The 20,827-nt window shown below is 35.1% G+C and overlaps 6 protein-coding genes across 6 annotated transcripts; 3 read left to right on the top strand and 3 right to left on the bottom strand.

Moving 5' to 3' along the window:
• Positions 1-618: 618 nt before the first annotated feature.
• On the bottom strand, positions 619-1,817 carry LOC108853479 (uncharacterized). The gene has a single exon (XM_018626892.2). The coding sequence runs from the start codon at positions 1,782-1,784 to the stop codon at positions 810-812; it is 975 nt and encodes a 324-aa protein (XP_018482394.1). The 5' UTR covers positions 1,785-1,817; the 3' UTR covers positions 619-809.
• A 2,900-nt stretch (positions 1,818-4,717) lies between these two features.
• LOC108848655 (uncharacterized) lies at positions 4,718-6,585 on the top strand. The gene is made up of 6 exons (XM_018622076.2): positions 4,718-5,024; positions 5,186-5,374; positions 5,451-5,540; positions 5,633-5,773; positions 5,856-6,023; positions 6,119-6,585. The coding sequence occupies exons 1-6, from the start codon at positions 4,857-4,859 to the stop codon at positions 6,368-6,370; spliced, it is 1,008 nt and encodes a 335-aa protein (XP_018477578.1). The 5' UTR covers positions 4,718-4,856; the 3' UTR covers positions 6,371-6,585.
• A 55-nt stretch (positions 6,586-6,640) lies between these two features.
• Positions 6,641-7,261, bottom strand: LOC108848656 (monothiol glutaredoxin-S9). The gene has a single exon (XM_018622077.2). The coding sequence runs from the start codon at positions 7,061-7,063 to the stop codon at positions 6,755-6,757; it is 309 nt and encodes a 102-aa protein (XP_018477579.1). The 5' UTR covers positions 7,064-7,261; the 3' UTR covers positions 6,641-6,754.
• Positions 7,262-13,767: 6,506 nt separating this feature from the next.
• Positions 13,768-16,367, top strand: LOC108848709 (phospholipase A1-Igamma2, chloroplastic). The gene is made up of 2 exons (XM_018622138.2): positions 13,768-15,177; positions 16,035-16,367. Exons 1-2 carry the CDS (start codon positions 13,841-13,843, stop codon positions 16,276-16,278), a joined length of 1,581 nt encoding a protein of 526 aa, XP_018477640.1. The 5' UTR covers positions 13,768-13,840; the 3' UTR covers positions 16,279-16,367.
• Positions 16,368-17,071: 704 nt separating this feature from the next.
• LOC108848710 (glycine-rich protein DOT1) lies at positions 17,072-17,647 on the top strand. The gene has a single exon (XM_018622139.2). It carries the CDS (start codon positions 17,308-17,310, stop codon positions 17,575-17,577), a length of 270 nt encoding a protein of 89 aa, XP_018477641.1. The 5' UTR covers positions 17,072-17,307; the 3' UTR covers positions 17,578-17,647.
• A 2,083-nt stretch (positions 17,648-19,730) lies between these two features.
• Positions 19,731-20,694, bottom strand: LOC108849250 (photosystem II reaction center W protein, chloroplastic). The gene is made up of 2 exons (XM_018622792.2): positions 20,479-20,694; positions 19,731-20,169 (listed from the first exon to the last, which is right to left on the bottom strand). Exons 1-2 carry the CDS (start codon positions 20,570-20,572, stop codon positions 19,862-19,864), a joined length of 402 nt encoding a protein of 133 aa, XP_018478294.1. The 5' UTR covers positions 20,573-20,694; the 3' UTR covers positions 19,731-19,861.
• Between the last annotated feature and the right edge of the window lie 133 nt (positions 20,695-20,827).

The raw sequence follows: 20,827 nt of genomic DNA on the forward strand, positions 1-20,827 counted from the left end.
TTTAAAATGTAACTGAAAATTGTCTGCCACAAAAAAAAAGCTAAAACAAAAAGAAACTAACTAGGATCCGAGCTAAAAAAACTGAATACCCATGACTAATTGGTACTATCCACTTAAAATAGTTTAACTCATGGATTTAAAAATCAGTGTAGGTGGCAAATGAGTCATATCTGAAACAATTTTCATAAAATCTTATTTATACTATTCAGATCAGTTTAAACTATTTTAAGTAGGTTGAAATTATTTAAAATTGGTTGAAATCGGTTTAAATCAATTTAAAGTTGTCTAAATCTTAAGAAATAATATTAGACAAGTCCAAAAAGTTTCTAATTTCTTTTGTTTTGTATATCTAATTTTGATGATAATTTATCAGAATAATTTTATAATTAATATCTAAAATTAAAATATATAATAATTATAATAAATCAATAATTCATTAAGTTTAAGCATTGGTCATGAATAATTCGCCTAGCTGCTACTCCTATACAAAACACTAGTTACCGTCCATCGATTTCTTAAACATTTGGCTGAACTTTAACCCAAATACTTTTATTAACCGAAAAAAACTTGCAAGCTAATGGATAAAAAAATTTGCTCAAAAAGAAAGTACACATAATATACAGAAAAATCATAAAATATGATGTTGCAAGGTAAAGAACAATAACTTGTGGATTCTTGATGTTAAATTTTATAGAAACAAAAGTCACTTCTCTTTTTTTTTCTATATTATTCCATCTACAACAAGAAAAAATAATACAAAAGTGACAAAGCAAAACAAAGGTGAAATGGTCTTTGTGTATTAATCGGTTTCATTGGGAAAAGATTCGAACATCACACATAGGCTTGAGTCCATTTATCACATCACTCTGCTTCACATCTTCGCACGCAATAACAATAGGTAAACGAACCCTAAACCCCAACCAATCAAACCCCAGTTTCCCACTCACCAACACTTTAACCACAGCTTCATGATTCTTCTCTTTATTCCTCAGCAACGTAGAATCAACATCATACACCTTGGATTTTCTGATCCTTGTGGCAATATTCAAGTAGGTAACGTTTCCAGGGCTTTGCGTGAATCCAAGAAGCTTCTTCTGTCCGAGGTTTATGTTCTCAGAAGAGACAGAAGCTTTCATGGGGCTGTAATATAGCGTTGGTTGATCGTTCTTGTTAGACAGCTCCAGAACCGTCTTCACGTTCGCATTCAACAGAAGATCCGTTGTCGTATTGGCTAAATCCAACCTCGAGAACTTGAGGTTTGTGACAGAAACCTGAGGCAGTCTAGAGTGGAGTGAAGAGTTCACAGACAAACCCGTCAACAAGACGATTATAAGGACGGTTGAAAGGAACATGCACGTGCATGCACAGCATTTTCTGAAACATCCAGACCAATCTCTCTTATCCTCCTCTTCACCGATACGATCCACAAAGGAACCTGAGTCTCTACTGCGGTCTGTCTCTTCTTCATGTCTGAAACCAGACGACGACGACGCCCTCAAACCAGAAGGAGGGAGCTTGAAGGAAGGAGCCTTTGTAGGGGTATCAACGTAATGATCATATTCGTTTCTAGAGATGGAAGGACTTGAGAATGATCTCGAGCCTAGGTCAAAAGAACCTTTCCCGTAGCTGCTATCTTCTCCCTCTCCTTCTTCCTCTTGAACTCTCTCGAGCACGCATTGGTTTGCTGCTGCAAACTCAGGGAATGCTAATGCGGGATCAGCAAATCCGGAAGAAGAAGAAGCCCTCTTTGGTGGTGGAGGAGGAGGAGGAAGAAGCTCCGACATTGGAGCTTTGTTTTGGATTTCATTGAAATTAGATTCTGTCTCTCTACTCAAATCCAAGAAAGGCTTGGTTGGAGGATAACTTCAAGGGTCGTAAATCTCTTAACGGTAGATCAAGGCTGGCTCTTCCTAACAAATCTGATTCGTTAAAATCTATTCTGGGCTTATTATTAGAAAAAAAAAAAAACTAAACTCAGTGACCTAAAATTAGAAATCCATTGTTGCCTGCATGAAAAGTGAAAACTAAACTAATGGTTTTAGTTTTTTTTCCATACTTTGAATTTCCAAAAGTCATTATTAAACAATAATAAAGTTATAATAACATCAGGAAGTTACATATAAAAGGAAATTATGAAGTATCTTTTTGACCCATGTCCAAACAGATTCAGCTTCCCATGCTTCTTTGAAACATATGAGAAGAATGTGTTTTTGTTGCTTTTTTTAGTGCTCACCAGCGACGATAAATTGGAAGATATATAGTCAGTAGCATGTAAATCTGTTTTTAATGGTCATATGTATTAATTAGCAGCTTCCATCATCAGCGATTTTGTGTTTGGCTATATAGTTTGATCAAGTGACGGTCATAGACAAGTGTGACTCCCCAACTTTTAAGAAATTGTTTACATAAATATAGGATCTCAAATTTGGAAAACAAAAATGTACATTTATTAAATTGCATATAATCTCCAAAATTCCTTTGAGTTTGACTCAACTCATTAAAGTGTTGATTATTCATGGCAGATATATAGTTTAGTGGACTGATAAAACACCTAATTAAGGCTTTGTTTTTGAGTGTTTTAAAACGTCTTATCGGTTTTTGTAAGTAGTGATGTTACAAGTGTGTTATGTTTGATTCATTCCATCATCCATGACAGCATGACTTGAGAGAGTTGTTTCAATTAAAGAGAAATAAGATAAAAGTTTATAATTTGAATAATGGGAGGACTTCATCGTAGATACATGGTTTTTGATTTTGAGACATTTAGACAAAGAAAGGTCAAAAAAGTTTGAAAATGGTGTATCTGATGTTTTAGTGCTATGTATCTATTAATGCTAATAGCTAGAGATGTGTGTACAAAAAATGTTCCTAAATCAGAAACACAAAAATGCTAAAAAAAATTAGTGTAATTTAAAGCCCAATTGACATAATGTCCCCACTCATAACTTTTTTTTGTCTCCATAACTTTGTCTATGCCACCAACTATGACAAATTTGAAGATATATAGTCAGTCGCATCTAAATCTCTCTTTCTAATGGCCATATGTATTGATTAGCAGCATCCATCGTCAGCGATTTTGTGTTGCCTATATAATTTGATCAAGTGACGGTCATGGTTCATGGACACAAGTGAAACATTCGCAAATGAGTCCCCAAATTTTAAGAAATTATTTACCTAAATATAAGACCATAAATTTGTTATATATTACCTTTTTTAAATTGCATATAATCTCTTCATGATTCAACTCATTAAAATGTTGATTATTCATAGCAGATATAGTTTAGATGGACTGATAAAACGCTACTTTGTTTTGGGAGTTTTAAAACGTCTTATTAATTTTTGTAAGTAGTGATTTCATATGTGTGTCTTCTATTTCATTCCGTGACAGAATAACATGAAAGAATTGTTTAAGTTTTTTTTATTTTTGTAAACTTTTTTTTTTGTAAACTTAAAAAAAAAATATTACTAAAATCCTTACATTGTGTTTTGTTTTAATGTAAAAAAATACGAAAATAGATGTTGCCTTGGTGCTACATGATGAGTCTTGTCATCTCTTATAAAAAACATTATTACTTACTGAGTAGCATTACCATTTCGCAGTGGTCGGTGTGAGGGAAAAGATCAACGGCCATGGCTTTGATAGGCTTAAAAGGCTCAGAAGCAGGCATTTTCTTGGCTCTGCGTCGAGCCAAAGCGGCAGTCCCCATCCTGCTCTGTCTTCGGTATCCTTTGTTCTCTTGACCTGTTTTCTCGAATGACGGCGTGCAAAGCTCTATCGCGTTTGCCACTAGCGTTTCAGGTTTGCAAGAATTTTTTAAGTTTTAGAGCAACAAGAGGATTCACTTCAAAATGTGATGAAAGATTGTAATTGAGTATTGGTGGGAGGACTTTATTGTAAATACATTGTTTCTTTGGTTTTCGATTTCGGGACATTAAGACAAAGAAGGTCAAAAATTTTGAAGATGGTTATTTGATGTTTTCAATGTTAGTATCTACTCCCTCCATTTCGAATTACTTGTCATTTTAGAGTAGAATTTTCGTTTCAAAATAAGTGTTTTTGGTTTTTAATGCAAAATTTATTGACAATATTCTCTACTCTATTTTTCTATTGGTTGATATATGGTTAGGTATATTAAAAATAATGTTTTTATTTTGAAAATACGTAAAATTAAATATTTTCTTAATCTGTGTCCATAAACCTAGAACGACAACTAATATGAAACGGATGGAGTATTAATACTAGAGCAGAGATGTATGTGCAAAAAAAATGTCTCGGTCAATCTGACCCCACTCGGTTAGTAGTCAATACAATCAATAGGTCAGATTTTTATGGTTAAAAAAGAAAAAACAGAATCAGGTTGGTGGGTTTGTTACAAATTCATCAGATTGAATCAACGTTCCATTAATTTGAAAGCTTTTAAGTCAAAGAAAAGAAAATCAACATTCCTAAATCCTAATCCAGTTGTACCACCACATGACCGAACCGAACCAAACGAAATGGACAAAACCATACATATCAATCAAATCAAGCCAGATGCCCGACATCTGTAGCTATGTTTATGTGTTGATGAGGTCATGTGGATTGGATGATATAACAACAAATTTTGAAAACCGGTTTAATACAAATGTCGAAAACCAAGATCCAATAACCGGAACTAAACTCTGTACCCGTTGCGTGATGGCACCGTCGTCTAGCGTTGACGACTGACATCAAAATTGAAAAACGAAAATTTAGCAAAAAAAATCATTTTGCGATTGCGAAGAGATCCAAGATCGTCTCGAAGCACGAGACTCTGTGATTCGTTGATGAATTGAAGGAATCAGATTTCAAAATTCGAAGATCTAAAAACTTAGAGATGATGGAGGGAGACAAGGAAAGGGTGTTTCATTCATCATCATCATCTTCTTCTTCGTCCTCTGCCGCGTCGTCCCTCGCAGCGAAGGCGATTAGAGCATCCTCTGCGCATAGAGACTCCTCTCTTTCCTCCGCCTACTCTTCTCCTCCCGTTCCCACTCCCCCAAAGGTTCCCTCTTTTTTCTGAATCTCGCTCAGTTGCTAATTTACTCTGTTTTTGCTTCAATTTGCTCTGTTTTGCTTCAATTTACTCTGTTTTTGTTTCAATTTACTCTGTTTTGCTTCAATTTACTCTGTTTTGCTTTAATTGACTCTGTTTTTTTGAATTAGGAGGTGGTGAAGAAGCCTTATGAGTACACGTCTATGAAAAGTTTGAACGAACAACCAAAACGTGGCTTTTGGGGAAGTCTAGCTAGTAAAGCAAAGGCTCTTTTAGATGAGGATCATGATCAATCACCACCCACGAGAATGGAGGAAGAGCACAACAACATGCCTTCTTCTTCCACTTCAGAAACTAAAGTGTGGTTTTGAGCTTAGTTGCATTTGGTCCTCTCCTCTCTATATCCCTCTTATAAAGTTCAAATTCAATTTTCAGGAAGGTGGTAGGAAAACAGAGAACCCTTCATTACAGAGAAGCTTAGATGCCATCACCTCTTCCTTTAACTACATTGGCACTGCTGTTGAGGTTTAGTTTCCGAGACTCTGTATGCATCTGTTATGTTTTGGCTTACTTCTCATTACTAGTTGTGTGTTTATGTTGCTGTGAATTTGATTTAGGAGGGTATCACAGCTGTGGAGAACCGTACGGCTGGCATCATTCAAGAAACTCGTAAAAAGATTAAGAAAAAGCCTAGTCTTCCGCGGAACAACCCTGAGATCCAAGCCGATTTGGAGATTCAACTCAAGGCTTCTCGCGACGTAAGGTGCTTGTTTATTGGTGTTGAAAATAGGAACTTTTATATTTTAACCTGTTATAAATTTTTTTTATCGACTCTAACAGGTTGCAATGGCCATGGCTGCCAAGGCAAAGCTTCTCCTTAGGGAGCTGAAGATGGTGAAATCCGATCTGGCCTTCGCAAAGCAACGGTGCGCTCAGCTCGAAGAAGAGAACAAGGTTCTGAGGGAGAATCACAACGGAGAAAACAGCCAAACGGATAACGATGATCTGGTAATCAGTTTCTTTTTTTAACTATTTTACAAAGCCTCGAAGCTATTTCTGATCTTTGGTTGTGTTTTTTTTTCGTTTCTGTCTCTCGTTTATAGGTACGACTTCAACTTGAGACGTTATTGGCTGAGAAGGCTCGGTTAGCCCACGAGAACTCGATATACACACGGGAAAATCTCTATCTGAGAGGTGTAGTCGAATACCACCAGCTCACGATGCAAGATGTGGTCTATTTCGATGAGAGGACTGAAGAAGTAACTGAGGTATATCCCGTTAGTTTCACGTCAGTGTCTTCTTCATCAGATATCTCTCTCAATCCTCCAAACCCACAAGTCTTGGAGTTCAAGTGAGACCACTGTTTACTCTCTTCTTGTAGTGATTCAGACAACAAAGACAAGATCGTTTGTCTGTAATTGCTCTGTACCTGTAGAAACATATGTACATTGTATTCTCTTCTCATTCAGGGTGGGGGTAGTTATGAATGTTATTTATACCCTTATTATTAATAAATAAAACTAAAAGAATGTTCTATAATTCCCATGAAATATTATTTGTTTTAGATAAAGTCAATTATTATAGGATCCCTCTTATGAAATTACAATAGCAACAATATTTATAAAGGTACAAATTACAAAGGTTGCATTAGGCTATACTTATTATACGACTGTGTTTTGTTTTGGCTGTTTCTTATTGAAATACATTTTCGTCTTTTAGATGAGTTAGAACACCTTTTCTTAACATAGATTGGCCTGGAATGGTTTAACCAGTGGAACCAGCGAGCCGCTTAGGTGCATCGACATGACTTCATTAGTCGAACCCACGAGCTTCCCACCCACAAAGACGGCTGGGACCGGTGTGGAACAGCCGAGCCTCATTAGGGCTTTCTCAATCTCACGACAATCAGGGTCCTTATCGATCTCATGGACGGTCGGGTGAACCCCGAGGTCTTGGAAGAGGACTTGGACTGCATAGGACATGCAACACGAGCTCTTGCTGAATATAACCACTCCTTTCTCTGAAGACATTCTCACAACTTTGTCCATGGTTTCTTGATGGAAGTTTCGATCAATCTAGGGCTTGTTTCTTGATGAAGAAGAAACAAAATCTTCCTTTGTTTCTTCCTAGTAGATTGAAAGAGATTTAAAACTGAAAGGACATGGATTAAACCTTGCCTTTGAGTGAAGAAAATAGTTTCTTTCGTTTCGTGTGTATACTATATTGAGCTTAATATTGCATGAGACTTGAGTTTCTTCAATCATAGACTATTTATAACAAAACCGAGGAAGAAGAAAAGAATATTGAGACCAGAAAAGTAATAAAGATATCGATCTTTTGAAAGGTTCCTCAAGTTCATCAAAGTAACTTTATTTTTGAACCAAATTAACATTTTTTATTTAATAATTAAGGAAAGACCAACAAAAGTTTCTGTGTGTTAATTCACCTACCCTTTTATCCTCCTAGATACCAAGATAAGCATTTTTATTAAACAGGATCATATGCTTCTTTGTTGCAGATATGCTAAAGAATATAACTAACACATGTTTATATATATTTTACAAGTTGTCTTTATGCATGAGTGAGAATTAGCATTATATTTATTTTTTATGTGGACCAAGCTTCCACTTCTCTTTCTCTCTTAAGAATATTATTTTGTTTCAAGAATCATGCTCATATGAAGGGTGTGTGATAGCCCAAAGTGGAAGCGAATAGGCGAAAGAGATATGCTTATCTTCTTCTCTGGATTGACGGTATTTTTCGCAGACACGAAAAGAGATCAGTCTAGTCTTTGACCGACTCTTGACGGATCTGATCGTATGTGTCAACCCAATTCTTGGAACATGTCACTGTACAATAAGATATTATTTTGTCTCTTTGTGAGATTCTCTCCATCTCACTTCAGTAGTGATATAATGAAGGAATAAAAATTCCCTATGGGTTTCTCTTGCGCGCCACTTCCTGCTCAGCAATTTGTCAAGATTCTTCCCCCTTGAGTGATTTAACTAGATGTGGATTAATGATGAATTTTGTTAAAAAAATTCAGATTCAAATGAGATACGCCCTACAATGATATAAAAGACATGGACCAATATTTGCTTCATTGATATTTGCTTTTAAGTTGAAAACCAATGAAATTTGGTACGAGAAGAGTAGAGATTGCTATACCCAAGAGTGGAGAATTAACATAGTAGTTTTGAGTTAGAATCTCATGTAATTCAACAAAAACTATTTTTACTCTCCCTTGATTTCTAATGTGGTCATCGGAATATCTCAAACTCTCCATTAACCCTCTCATCATCAAGTGAACGGTATATTTGTCTTTCAACCAAATGTAACTCCATTAACCCTCTCATCATCAAGTGAACGGTATATTTGTCTCTCAACCAAATGTAACTCCATCTTGACTCACTGAAGAACCTAGTAATAAACCCACATTACGTGAGTATGACTATGAGCCCAAACAGCCTGGTATTTATCAGCTACAAAACGTTTGGGCTTTTTCAAGTCCTTGGACATATCACATATCAATGGATCAAATAGAAATTTTGTTTTTCAGCTTTTCTCAGATTTTCTTTTTTTCAGTTACTTTCACGCTTCTAAGGTAAAATCATTCTTTGACTATTTATGTCTCTTTTCCATTGACTTTTGATGTATGTTATCCTTTCACATTTCTCTCTTATTACTGCTATAGTGCTTACCTACCAACTCAATTCTTTTTTCTTTTCTTTTCTAATTTCAAATTTCATTATCAACCCGAGATAGGTAATATATACAACAGTCACTCAAATAAAATTCATATGATTTAGAACTGTTTCGCTACACGTATGACGGACACAAAGATGAGTTACTTCGCAAACTCCAGATCTAACTCTGACCAAAGACACACAGACTAACTGTTTATCATGATCGTGGATCCGATATTCATGACCACCGGCTGGTTTCGGTTAATAGGGACGAAAGAACAAAGTCTCCGCTTTGCTGGGTCCTAACCATTGACCCATTGCTACTTTTAAGGGCATCATTATTGGTGGTCATGAATATCGGATCCATGATCATGATAATCAACACGAGACTAGAAACACAATAAAAATAATAACCTAAAACCTAACAACACGAGACTAGACTGACAAACGGGATTTGATTCAGAGCTGCATCACGGACAAGCTGGAAAGGAACCAACTCTATTCTTAGTTACGTGTTTTTTTCCACAGCATCTTAGACTCTTAGTTACGTTTTGTTACACTTTCGAATATACAGTTTATATATTCCCATTTTTTATGAAGCTTAATTTCAATAAATCGATATCTATGTTGTATTTTATTTGTGTATATGTATGTATTAGACCTGTGCCGACGTTTAAAGCATCTAATCCATCGATTCTCAATGGAGTTTCTAAAATATAATAAACATAAACAATACTATAATAATTTATAAATACAAAATAATAAAAATAATAAATAATATATGGTATTCTAAATTTTAAAATATTCACTCAAAAATATCAAACTAAATTTTTTCATGAGTATCTCAAATTCTGATATACCTATACAATATTATTTATTTCGGTTAATAATATTTGTTTATTTTGAAAAAGTGCTTGTTAATAATATTTTGAGAACTCATCAATAGAAAACTCTTGGATGTCCATGAGAATTTTCTTAGAAGGTATAATCCGTCTTCAAAAATGTTCTGTTTTGTTTGGATTCTAAGAATATAAAAGATTATATATATTAAAAAAATTAAAAATATTTCAAAACTTGATGGAAATCCTATTATAGTGTAAAAAACAATGTAATGTTCTAACGATTAAATGGTATGCATTGCATCAGTTATGACCAAACTAAAAATGAACGTGTAATTTTCTAGCTAGTGATATAATGACTTAGATCTTTACAAATTACATTCTAGTCTTATAGAATCATATGGTTGATATAATATTATAAATTAGTACTGATAAACACGAAGTAACGATATTGTAACTTTTAATTATGACATATAGAACTTCTTTGAATTCGAAAATGAATAAAAGATATGTGTGAGTTTGGATATCACGATACATAATCTTCATAAAACGTTACTAGCTGTATGTAATATTAATGAATATACATTCATGATTAACCTAATATTATTTCTGATTTGAGATCTTTAATCAATCTTAACATATTCCAGTAGGAACCTGTAGCTAATCATTCTGAGCTGTATTAGTTTACGAAAATTAGTAATTATCTGAATAATGTACATGCATTCACGATTCTTAGTATTATTTTCTGATTTGAGATCTTTTATCAATCTTAAAATTCCAGTAGGGACCTAGCTAACCATTCTGATTTGAATTACTTTACAAAATTAGTAATGATCTGTATAATTTATAGAGAGGGTTGGGTTCTCAGGTGAACCACCAACATAGCATGTTGAGCTGTACCTTTTCCACGGAATTTTCTCTCAATATATTTGTTATGAGTAACTAATATTTTAAATCACATGTCCATATATTTTATGATGAAAGTAGTGAAGAAGGGTTGACACCTCATTCCGGAAAATGTGATGAGATTGAGCTGTCTTTTTGTTGTAAAGATATGGTCGGGGTCAACTGTCCATTGAAAAAAAATATATATATATATTATTTTTGAAAAAGGGTTGTATATATTTTACATACAGTTCTATTCCAACATTTTTTTTGGTAAAAAATGTTAAATATTATTACCATGTTATAGTAGTTCTATTCTAAGATGTTATGTGAATACTAAACGACTTTGTGTTATGTTGCCATTGGTCCATGACCTTTTCTACAAATAATTATACAATTATTTTAATGAAATATAAAATTAGATAGAAAAAAAATCACACAAACTAGGGACTTATACTTACATTATTACATTATATAACCATATCACACGAATTTGGATCGGATTAGACCACACTATATCAGTTTTAACCATTTTAAAACGATTTTAACAATTTTAAAATATTTTGATAAAAAAAACCATTTTAAAATATTTATATTAGATTTTTAAAAAATTGTTTCAACAATGACCAATTTACCACCTAGACATCCTGCATATACTGATTTTTAGAACATAAGTTAATGTACCATAAAATGAAGACGGCGTTCTTGTTTATTTTTAAATTCTTATCTAGAAACGTATTGAGTACATATCACGGAAATTATGATAGAAACTACCCTTTTTCAGAATATGAGACATGGGAAGTAGCTTAATTCTATAGGTGTTATCTTTTCGTTTGTGTAATTGACTTTAGGTATTAAAATTTACACAGATAAATGAGTTAATAAGACATAAGAATCTGTGCTGGAATAACTCAAACGCTGCTGATGTTGTGAGTGTGATCGAATTTAATGTTTTGAACTGTTTAATACTCCCTCCGTTTCATATTAAGTGTCGTTGTAGGGAATTTTTTTCGTTGCAAAATAAGTGTCGTTTTAAGTTTTCAATGCAAAATTTATTAATTTTATTATGCATTTTATTTTTCTATTGGTTGAGATGTATGGGTAATGATGTTTTTGTATGGAAAATATGTAAAATTTAATGATTTCTTAATACGTGTGTTTAACTCTAAAATGACACTTATTAAGAAACAGAAGAAGTATTGTGGTAGGACAAGTTATAATTAGCTATAACTTTGTTGTCTAATATATACAAAAATAATTGAACATGTAAGAAGTGATAATAGTATGGAAAAAATATATATACACCATTTGTCATATGAATTAAGAAGTGAAGTATATTCATCAAGTTGGTATACATCATTTTATAGAATTAACATCTAACGAGCATCTGTCAGTCAATATCGGAACTCGGTAATATATTTCGGATGGGCGTTAACGCTAGTTTTTTAAAGTAATTCTTGGACGGTGTTCCAAATCTTAAAACAAATCAAACTATTTAATGGTAGAACCTAGTGGATTAAGCCACGTCCCCCACAAACCAAGCTAATCAGATGTGCAGTGTCCACCTACAATATTTGAAATCACTCTTCAAATCACCACTTAATTAATCTACTAGTATTTTACTAGTAACTTACCTCGTGTTTCACGTGAGTATTCATTTTTGTTGCTAAACACGCACATGAAACAGTAGTTTGTCAAAATTATCTGCGCCTCGTAACAGTTAAAATTAGTTTTATATCCTAAGATCCACAGATCGCAATGCCTGCTTACCGCCCATTAATCATCATTAGGCCACTTCAAAACTCCCAACATCAAACATTTACTATTATTTTAATAATAGATCATGAGTTGACAAGAAAAATAATATCAACTAGATCTTGATCCGTGCGACCGCACGGGTATTTATCTTCTGTTTTTAGTTTTTTATATTAAATGATGTATTTGTAATATTTGATAATAAATTTATATCGAAAACTAATTTTTGCAGTTATGACAAAAATTAAAATTAAAATTTTAATAAAATATTCTTATATAAATTCAGTTATCCTAATTAAAATAGTATAGATGTGGGTCATAATTCTTTCAAATTCCAAATATTTAGAATTTCTATTAATATAAATTTGTTAAAAAATAATCACACTCGGCATTTAATTTTAAATCTTAATTTGGGTGTACTAAATGTTATATTTGTAAATGTAATCATATTAAATTAAGTAATTTTATATTTTTGCGTTTAACGTAAAATGTATCACCGACAGTGGAGATCACCTAAACAAATCTAACATTTATATGATTAGATGTATGTGTAAGATATATAACAAACAAAGTTTTTAAATGATAAGTATGAAAATACACAATATGGTTAGTATGCTATTAAACATGATACGTTACTTATAAAATTTGTAAGAATAAATAATTGTTAGACTTTTAACAAATTTGTGACATATAAAAATTAAGATTATAATTTGTAAGAAAATGAAATGTAATATAATATATATTTGATCTAACTGCTAATTCATTATAAATGGGCTTACGTGTTCAATAATTTTCAGATTGGATTTTGACAATTAGTTTTCATAATTACTGTAGACTAATGAGAAAATCAATGGAAAATAATTTTTTGAAAATAAATAAATTGATTCAGTTTCTATATCTTGTAGTAGAGATGGGCGTTCGGATATTCATTCGGGTTTGATTCAGGTCTCTTTGGGTTTTAGATTTTTGGGGTGAAAGGTTTTAGCCTCATTCGGTATTTATAATTTGGGTTCATGTTCTGGTTCGGATAACTCATTTGAATTGTTTAAAAGATTAAAATTCTTAAAATATAAAAGTAAAAATTTATATAACAAATAAATTTGAATAATGTATGGCAAAAACTTAAACTTAACATAAAAATTGTTTTGGTTCGAATATTAAAAGATAGTGATCTCCTACCATATCATATGCTATTTTTATTATCATTAAATATGGTAAACTTAGAATTAGGAAATGTATTTATTAAACTGAAAAGACAGCATTAATATAATTATAAATAATTTCGAAATTGATTTAGTAGAGAAAGAAAATTAAATTTTATATTATGACAACACATTAACTCAACTGGAAAAGACAACATTAAAATAGGTAACTTAATTTATATTAAGACAACACATTAACTCAACTGGAAAAAACAAGCATTAAATTAGGTAGTTTAATTTAATTCTCAGTGGCATTTAGGCGTAAATACTGTGCAATTTATAGGGTTAATCCATACGTGTACTTCTGTTTTAATAAAGTAGAAGTGTGTGTGCACGTAATCGAGTGCAATTTATTTATTGTATGTTAGTGACAATACCATTGATGTGAATGGCCTCTATATAAGAAGCGTGGTGGTCCTATACCATTTTGGAAACGAAGCTCTCAAAGCTTCTCAACAATGGCGACCATTCCTTCTCACAACCTTCTCACGAAGAACTATCACACTTCTCCGTCGTTTAAAACCACCACCTCCTCTGAACCTTCTTCGTTCATTCATCTCCCGGAGAAAAGATTCCGAGTAGCTACGAGAGCTTCTTCTCTAACGAGAACCAACGAGGCTTCTTTATCCGCCGTCATCTCCAGGCTGGAGCGCGAAAGGCAAGGATTAACCGACGGCGGCGGCGAACAGTGGCACACGGCGGAAGACTTCCGCCGGCGGGATAAGAAAACCGAGGAAGAGAGGAGGCTCAGAGACACGTGGCGCAAGATCCAAGGAGAAGACGACTGGGCCGGGCTAACCGACCCGATGGACCCGGTCCTCAGATCGGAGCTGATCCGTTACGGCGAAATGGCCCAGGCCTGTTACGACGCCTTCGACTTCGATCCTTCCTCGAGGTACTGCGGCAGCTCCAGATTCTCCCGCCACGAGTTTTTCGATTCTCTTGGGATGAACGGCTCCGGGTACGAGGTGGCGCGTTACCTCTACGCGACGTCGAACATCAACCTCCCCAACTTCTTCTCCAAGTCGAGGTGGTCAAAGGTGTGGAGCAAAAACGCAAACTGGATGGGATACGTCGCCGTTTCGGACGACGACGAGGCCACGCGTAACCGTCTCGGTCGCCGAGACATCGCGATCGCGTGGAGAGGGACCGTTACGAAGCTCGAATGGATCGCTGATCTCAAGGACTATCTGAAACCGGTATCCCGTAACAACCTCAGGTGCCCCGACCCGGCCGTTAAGGTCGAATCCGGGTTTTTGGATCTTTACACGGATAAAGACACGTCATGCAAGTTCTCGAGATTCTCGGCGCGTGAGCAAATCTTAGCGGAGGTTAAACGTCTGGTGGAGAAGTACGGCGATGATGACGAAGAAGAGGAGCTGAGCATCACCGTGACGGGACACAGCCTCGGCGGGGCGTTGGCGATACTGAGCGCGTACGACGTGGCGGAGATGGGTTTGAATCGGAGTCGGAGCGGGAAGGTGATTCCAGTGACGGTTTTGACTTACGGCGGGCCGCGCGTGGGTAACGTGAGGTTCAAGGAGAGGTTGAAGGAGCTGGGAGTGAAGGTGATGAGAGTGGTGAACGTTCATGACGTGGTTCCGAAGTCGCCGGGACTGTTTCTGAACGAGCGTGCTCCACACGCGGTGATGAAAATGGCGGAGGGGTTGCCTTGGTGTTACTGCCACGTGGGGGAAGAACTGGCGCTGGACCACCAGAACTCGCCGTTCCTTAAATCGTCCGTTGATCCTTCTAATGCTCATAACCTCGAGGCTCTACTCCATCTCCTTGACGGGTGAGTATCAAAAAAAAAATTACACATATTAGAGAATAAATTTATTTTTTTTTTCTTTCAAAAATTGATTATAAATGCGTTATTGATTAACAACTTTTATCAACTTTAAACTAGTAGTAATTTAATAAACAAATTATATTTTTAAAAACAGTGTTAACTAATTGAAAACAAGTTTTTGAAACAAAACATTTATTTTAAAAAAATAAAATAATCATATTTTTTTTTTCCTTGCTCCAAGATTTACACAAATTAGAAAGACAAAATAAAGTTTGAAGAGTTTAATTTGGAAAGCAAATATATAATTAGAAAATTAACTAGATGGCCCAAATTTACAGGCCTTTGTGAGGAAAAATTTAAAAGAAAAAGGCATTCGTAGCAAAACTTGCTGGCAGGAGAGACCTAGACATAAACAAATGATAGTGACTAGGATTAGATGATACTGGTTTAAAGGCCGACAAAATTAAAAATTGAAGTATGATTTAGATGGTGAGACTTTACAACACTAACTAATAAAATAAACTGGTAAGTTGAAGAAAAGTCGCATAGATATTTTATTTATTATCTCCAGAAGTTAAAACCTCCAAAATTTAAGCCGTGGGAAATATAGAATGGACAAAACAACCAATTCTATTATTCGAAGATACGACGATTGATCCACGCTAAATATTTGATAATACAAAAAGTTTTATATTGGAATCTTCTGGAACACGTCTATTTAATTTTTATATGCGATATGATTGACCCGATTACCACGTGAATGTCAGATTTAGTGATATGAAACTATACACTAGTATTATTAATTATTAATGTTGCTTTGCTGTTAACTAACATGTATGTATCAAACTCTTTGATGGCAGGTATCATGGAAAAGGGGAGAGATTCGTGCTGTCGAGTGGGAGAGATCCAGCGTTGGTGAACAAAGCATCGGACTTTCTGAAAGAACACTTCATGGTTCCACCGTTTTGGCGTCAAGATGCTAACAAAGGAATGGTGAGGAACAGTGAAGGTCGTTGGATTCAAGCCGAGCGTCTCCGTTCTGAGGATCATCATTCTCCTGACATCCACCACCATCTCCACCAGCTCCGTCTTCTCCCTTCGTAATTACACATTAATTTTGATATATACTATTATTATATATGCATGTTTTCCTTTGTAAATGTCACGAATAAAAATGATCACACTCTTTTTCATTTGCATGCATAAGCATATATCATGCATCTTTCCATGTTTGAATACATGCATAAAGAGAAGACGAGTAATAAGCATTTTTACAACTTTCACCACGAAGTGCATACCGAATGTGCTTAATTTTACATAAATACAAAGACAAACAATACGCACTTAAAATCAGAGTTGTTGAACGTCCACTAACAATTTATGAAAAACTTATTACTTATACTTCCAATCTTTATTCAATAGCGATCCTCAGTTCTTTGTCTTAACGCAAATAAAATTTTGTGCAATAACCTTCTATATGTCCTTGGCAAAAAGAAAAAGAAAAAAGTAACCATCTAGATGTTCTTTGTTACCAAAACACATGTTATAGTAGTTAGAGCATCTCCGACCTCACTTTATTTTTCACTCTAAAATAGAATTTAGAGTAAAAAATGCTCCAATGATACTCTATTTCTTATTCTATAATAGAGTGAAAAATAAGTTTACTCCAAATATATAGTAAGTTGTTTTTTTTTGTTCATCACTCTATTTTCTATTCTAAAGTAGAGTACCATTTGAGCAAACTCCATCTCTATTATAGAATCATTCTATTTTAGAGTAAAAAATAGAATTAACCCTTTGAGATACTCTTACATAATTATTATTTTTGGTTTAAGTATGGATATGTTTTACAACCATAGACATCTTCAACGACAAGGAAAAAAAAGCATGGTTATCTACTACAGCTTCCAATGCTGACTCTTTTCCTTTACGAGTAGATAGATACTACGAGACGTTTGGGTTTGGATCAATTAACTATGCAGCACGACTTTTGTTAACAGTATTATTGGGAAAGACAGGTTTTGACCATCCATTTGAAAATTTTCACTATTATAAATACCACCATCATCTTTTTAACTTTTATTCACTCAAATCTTAAAACCTCTTTAGAATCGTCTGACTAAGAATCAAAGAATGGGAGGAAAAGGTGGTAGCGGGGGAGGAGGGAAAGGAGGTGGTGGTGGTGGAGGGAAAGGCGGTGGTGGTGGTGGAAGTGGAGGAGGTAGGAGTGGCGGTGGTGGTGGCCACGGAGGAGGAGGAAAAAGTGGTGGCGGTGGTGGAGGAGGTGGCTACATGGTGGCTCCGGGGAGCAACGGATCTTCCTACATTTCGAGAGACAACTTTGAGAGTGACCCTAAAGGTTACTTCGATAATCTGCATGGTAGTGGACAGGGCAGCAAGTAACTTTTGCTCTTGTAATTCACTCTGTTTAGTGAACATACTTATGGTTGTTATTACCAAATAAACTATCTAATCATCTAATAAAATGGTGTTTTTTTTTTCTATTTCATCCTTCCTCGTTAATCATGTATTAACAAAGAGTGTCAACTATATAGCCTATAATCATTCAATAGGTTCATTAGGAGACTCTACAATCTAAATAATTTTCTTGTCTACAATTCACTGTATAACTCAAGAAAGTGGTTGATTAACATGAAACATTCAAATAAGATATAGGCCCTGTTCGTTTCGTGAACTGGATGAGAATTCCAGACGCAGCATCTGTACGCAGTAATTGGATGCAGCAATCAGATATCGTTCGTTCGCGATTCTGTAAATTTTGGATCATGCGTCTGGAAACTGTATTTAGATGCAGTTTTGTTCGTTTTGTATTCTATATTTTTGAATATAGATGAGTTTTATGTCAAATGACCAAAAACTCCTTATCTTTTCTTTTGGTCTAAACATATATATAACTATATCTAAAAGTGAAACTAACTTGTAGAAAAAATATATTTAACTACAAATAAAATTGAGATAAATAAAAATGAACATTAAATTCAATTTTTCATTTTAAAAAAAAAATAAAACAACTAAATTTTCATATATTAACCTGTAAAAAGTTTTGTTTAACTGCAAATAAAATAAACATAAATAAAAATAAATATCAAATTCAATTTTTCATGATTTATAACATTATAAAGTAACAATAATAAACACTCAAGTCTATTTTCATGTTTTACAACAATGATAACATCAAACTCAAATGACTTTTACACAAAATATTTAACTAAGTCTCGGAAAATTTGATTCTCGGATTTTGGCAGGAAAAACTCGATTTTCGGGTTTTGGCCGGAAAACTCGGTTTTTGGGTTTTGGCGAAAAACTTGGTTTTTGGGTTTTGGCCGGAAAACCGGATTTTTCGGTTTTGGCGGGAAAACTCGATTTTCCGGTTTTGGCTGGAAAACTTAATTTTTTGGTTTTGGCGGGAAAACTCGGTTTTCGGGTTTTGGCCGGAAACTCAGTTTTCGGGTTTTGGCGGGAAAATTCGGTTTTCGGATTTTGGCCGGGAACTCGATTTTCCGGTTTTGGCCGAAAAACTTGGTTTTCCGATTTTTGTGGGAAAATTCGATTTTCGGGTTTTGGCCGGAAAACTCGGTTTTTGGGTTTTGGTGGGGAAACTCGGTTTTCGGGTTTTGGCTGAAAACTCGGTTTTCGAGTTTTGGCCGAAAACTCGATTTTCGGATTTTGGCCGAGAAACTCAGATTTTCCGGTTTTGGCCGAAAAACTCGATTTTCTAATTTTGGTGGGAAAATTCGGTTTTCGGGTTTTGGAGGGAAAACTTAGTTTTTTAGTTATGGCGAGAAAAATCGTTTTTCGGGTTTTGGCGGGAAAACTCGATTTCCCGGTTTTGGCGGGAAAACTCGATTTTCCGATTTTGGCGGGAAAACTCAATTTTTTTGTTTTAGCGGGAAAATGCAATTTTTTGGTTTTGGCGGGAAAACTCGGTTTTCGGGTTTTGGCTGAAAAACTCGATTTTCCGATTTTGACGAAAAAAACTCGATTTTCCGATTTTGGTGGAAAAAATCGATTTTCTGATTTTGGCGGAAAAACTCGATTTTCTGGTTTTGGCGGAAAAACTCGGTTTTCCGGTTTTGGTCGAAAAACTTGATTTTCCGATTTTGGTGGGAAAACTCGTTTTCCGGTTTTGGCCGAAAAATTCAGTTTTCCAATTTTGGTGGAAAAACTCGGTTTTCGGTTTTGGTGGGAAAACTCGATTTTTTGGTTTTTCGGTTTTGGGGGAAAATTTGGTTATCTGAGAGAGAGAGAGAGAGATTTGCTTTGACGGGGAGAAAAAAATTAGGTTTAGAAATCAGGTAAAACTTTATAATTCATAGGATAAATTAAGGGTATTATTGACTTTTAACACTTTTGGATGAGTTTACTGTTTCTGGAAACGTTTGAAAACTGCATCCAGAAATCCTGAAAAATCTGGATGAGTTATGAATATACATCTGGATGCTGCGTCCAACTTAACCTCCTATTTCGTATCAAACGAACATCGGTCCGCGTCTACATCTGGATGCCGCGTCCAGATCACGAAACGAACAGGGCCATACACATGATTTTTTTTTGTATTCATTTAAAAACAAGAAACCAGAAGATCATATTGTTGATTCATGTCCTGACATGAGAATGAAAACGAGAGAGATGAAGGCTAAAAGAGACATATAGTAGTAGTACATATTCAGAGAGAAAGACCAGACTCTTCATCCTCGTCGAGAGATGAAGTGTAGGTAAAGTAGAAAGTCCAGATCAAACCAAACACTCCCAAAAGAATCCAACCCAAGAGGTTGTTGCTCAGCCCAAATGGTAATCCTGTTCCTTCCGTGGACATCCTGTCATCCACCAACGCCATGGCCGGGTTGCTCATCACAGCCGTCAAAGCTGCAGTCGCAGCAGCGGAAACTCCTGCTCCAACGGCTGAGACGTTTCCTTGCTTTGACTCCATTGAGCATTTCACTCCTCCCTTCCTCTTACTCATTGGAGGCAAACCTAAGGGGCAACAATAATAACGATTCACATCTCTAAAAACAAAGCAAATTAAAGTTGGTTCTAGCTCATTTTTAAATCTCACTCTCATTCACACAACAATCAGTTAAATACTCTTCTAATTGGTTCTCATCACAACCGCACTTTTAGATCAAAAATGGTTTCTTGACTTCTTGTTGATTCTCCACCAAGCTACTAAAGATCTTGACTCATCAAAGCAAACAAAGATCTTCGCTTTGCACATGACCAGATTGAGTTTTTAGTATAAGATCACATCTTATGAAAAAGAAGATAAAAGGGGAAGAACTTTACCAAGAACAGGAGCAGAGAGGGAGACGGTGGGCTTGAGAAGGAGAGCAGGACGAGCGACAGACACGGTGGAAGCAGAGGCAGTGAAGCTAGCCATTTTCTTTTTGCTCCAACACAAGTACAAACTCTCTTCAATCTGAGATTTTTGTTTCTAGTGTTTGTGTTTCTAGAGCAACAACACAACCTTTGATTTCTTTGCCTTTTGAATCCAACTTAACGTGGAAACAATCTCTAAAGAACCAATACAAGCCAACCAACCTACTTGGATATGATTCTATCATTATTCCACCAATAGCTTCACTCCACGTGTCATATTTCATCTCTTTCCCTCCCAACACAATCTTTTTCTTTC

Source organism: Raphanus sativus, chromosome 4 (assembly GCF_000801105.2).
Source record: "Raphanus sativus cultivar WK10039 chromosome 4, ASM80110v3, whole genome shotgun sequence".
Lineage (NCBI taxonomy): Eukaryota > Viridiplantae > Streptophyta > Magnoliopsida > Brassicales > Brassicaceae > Raphanus > Raphanus sativus.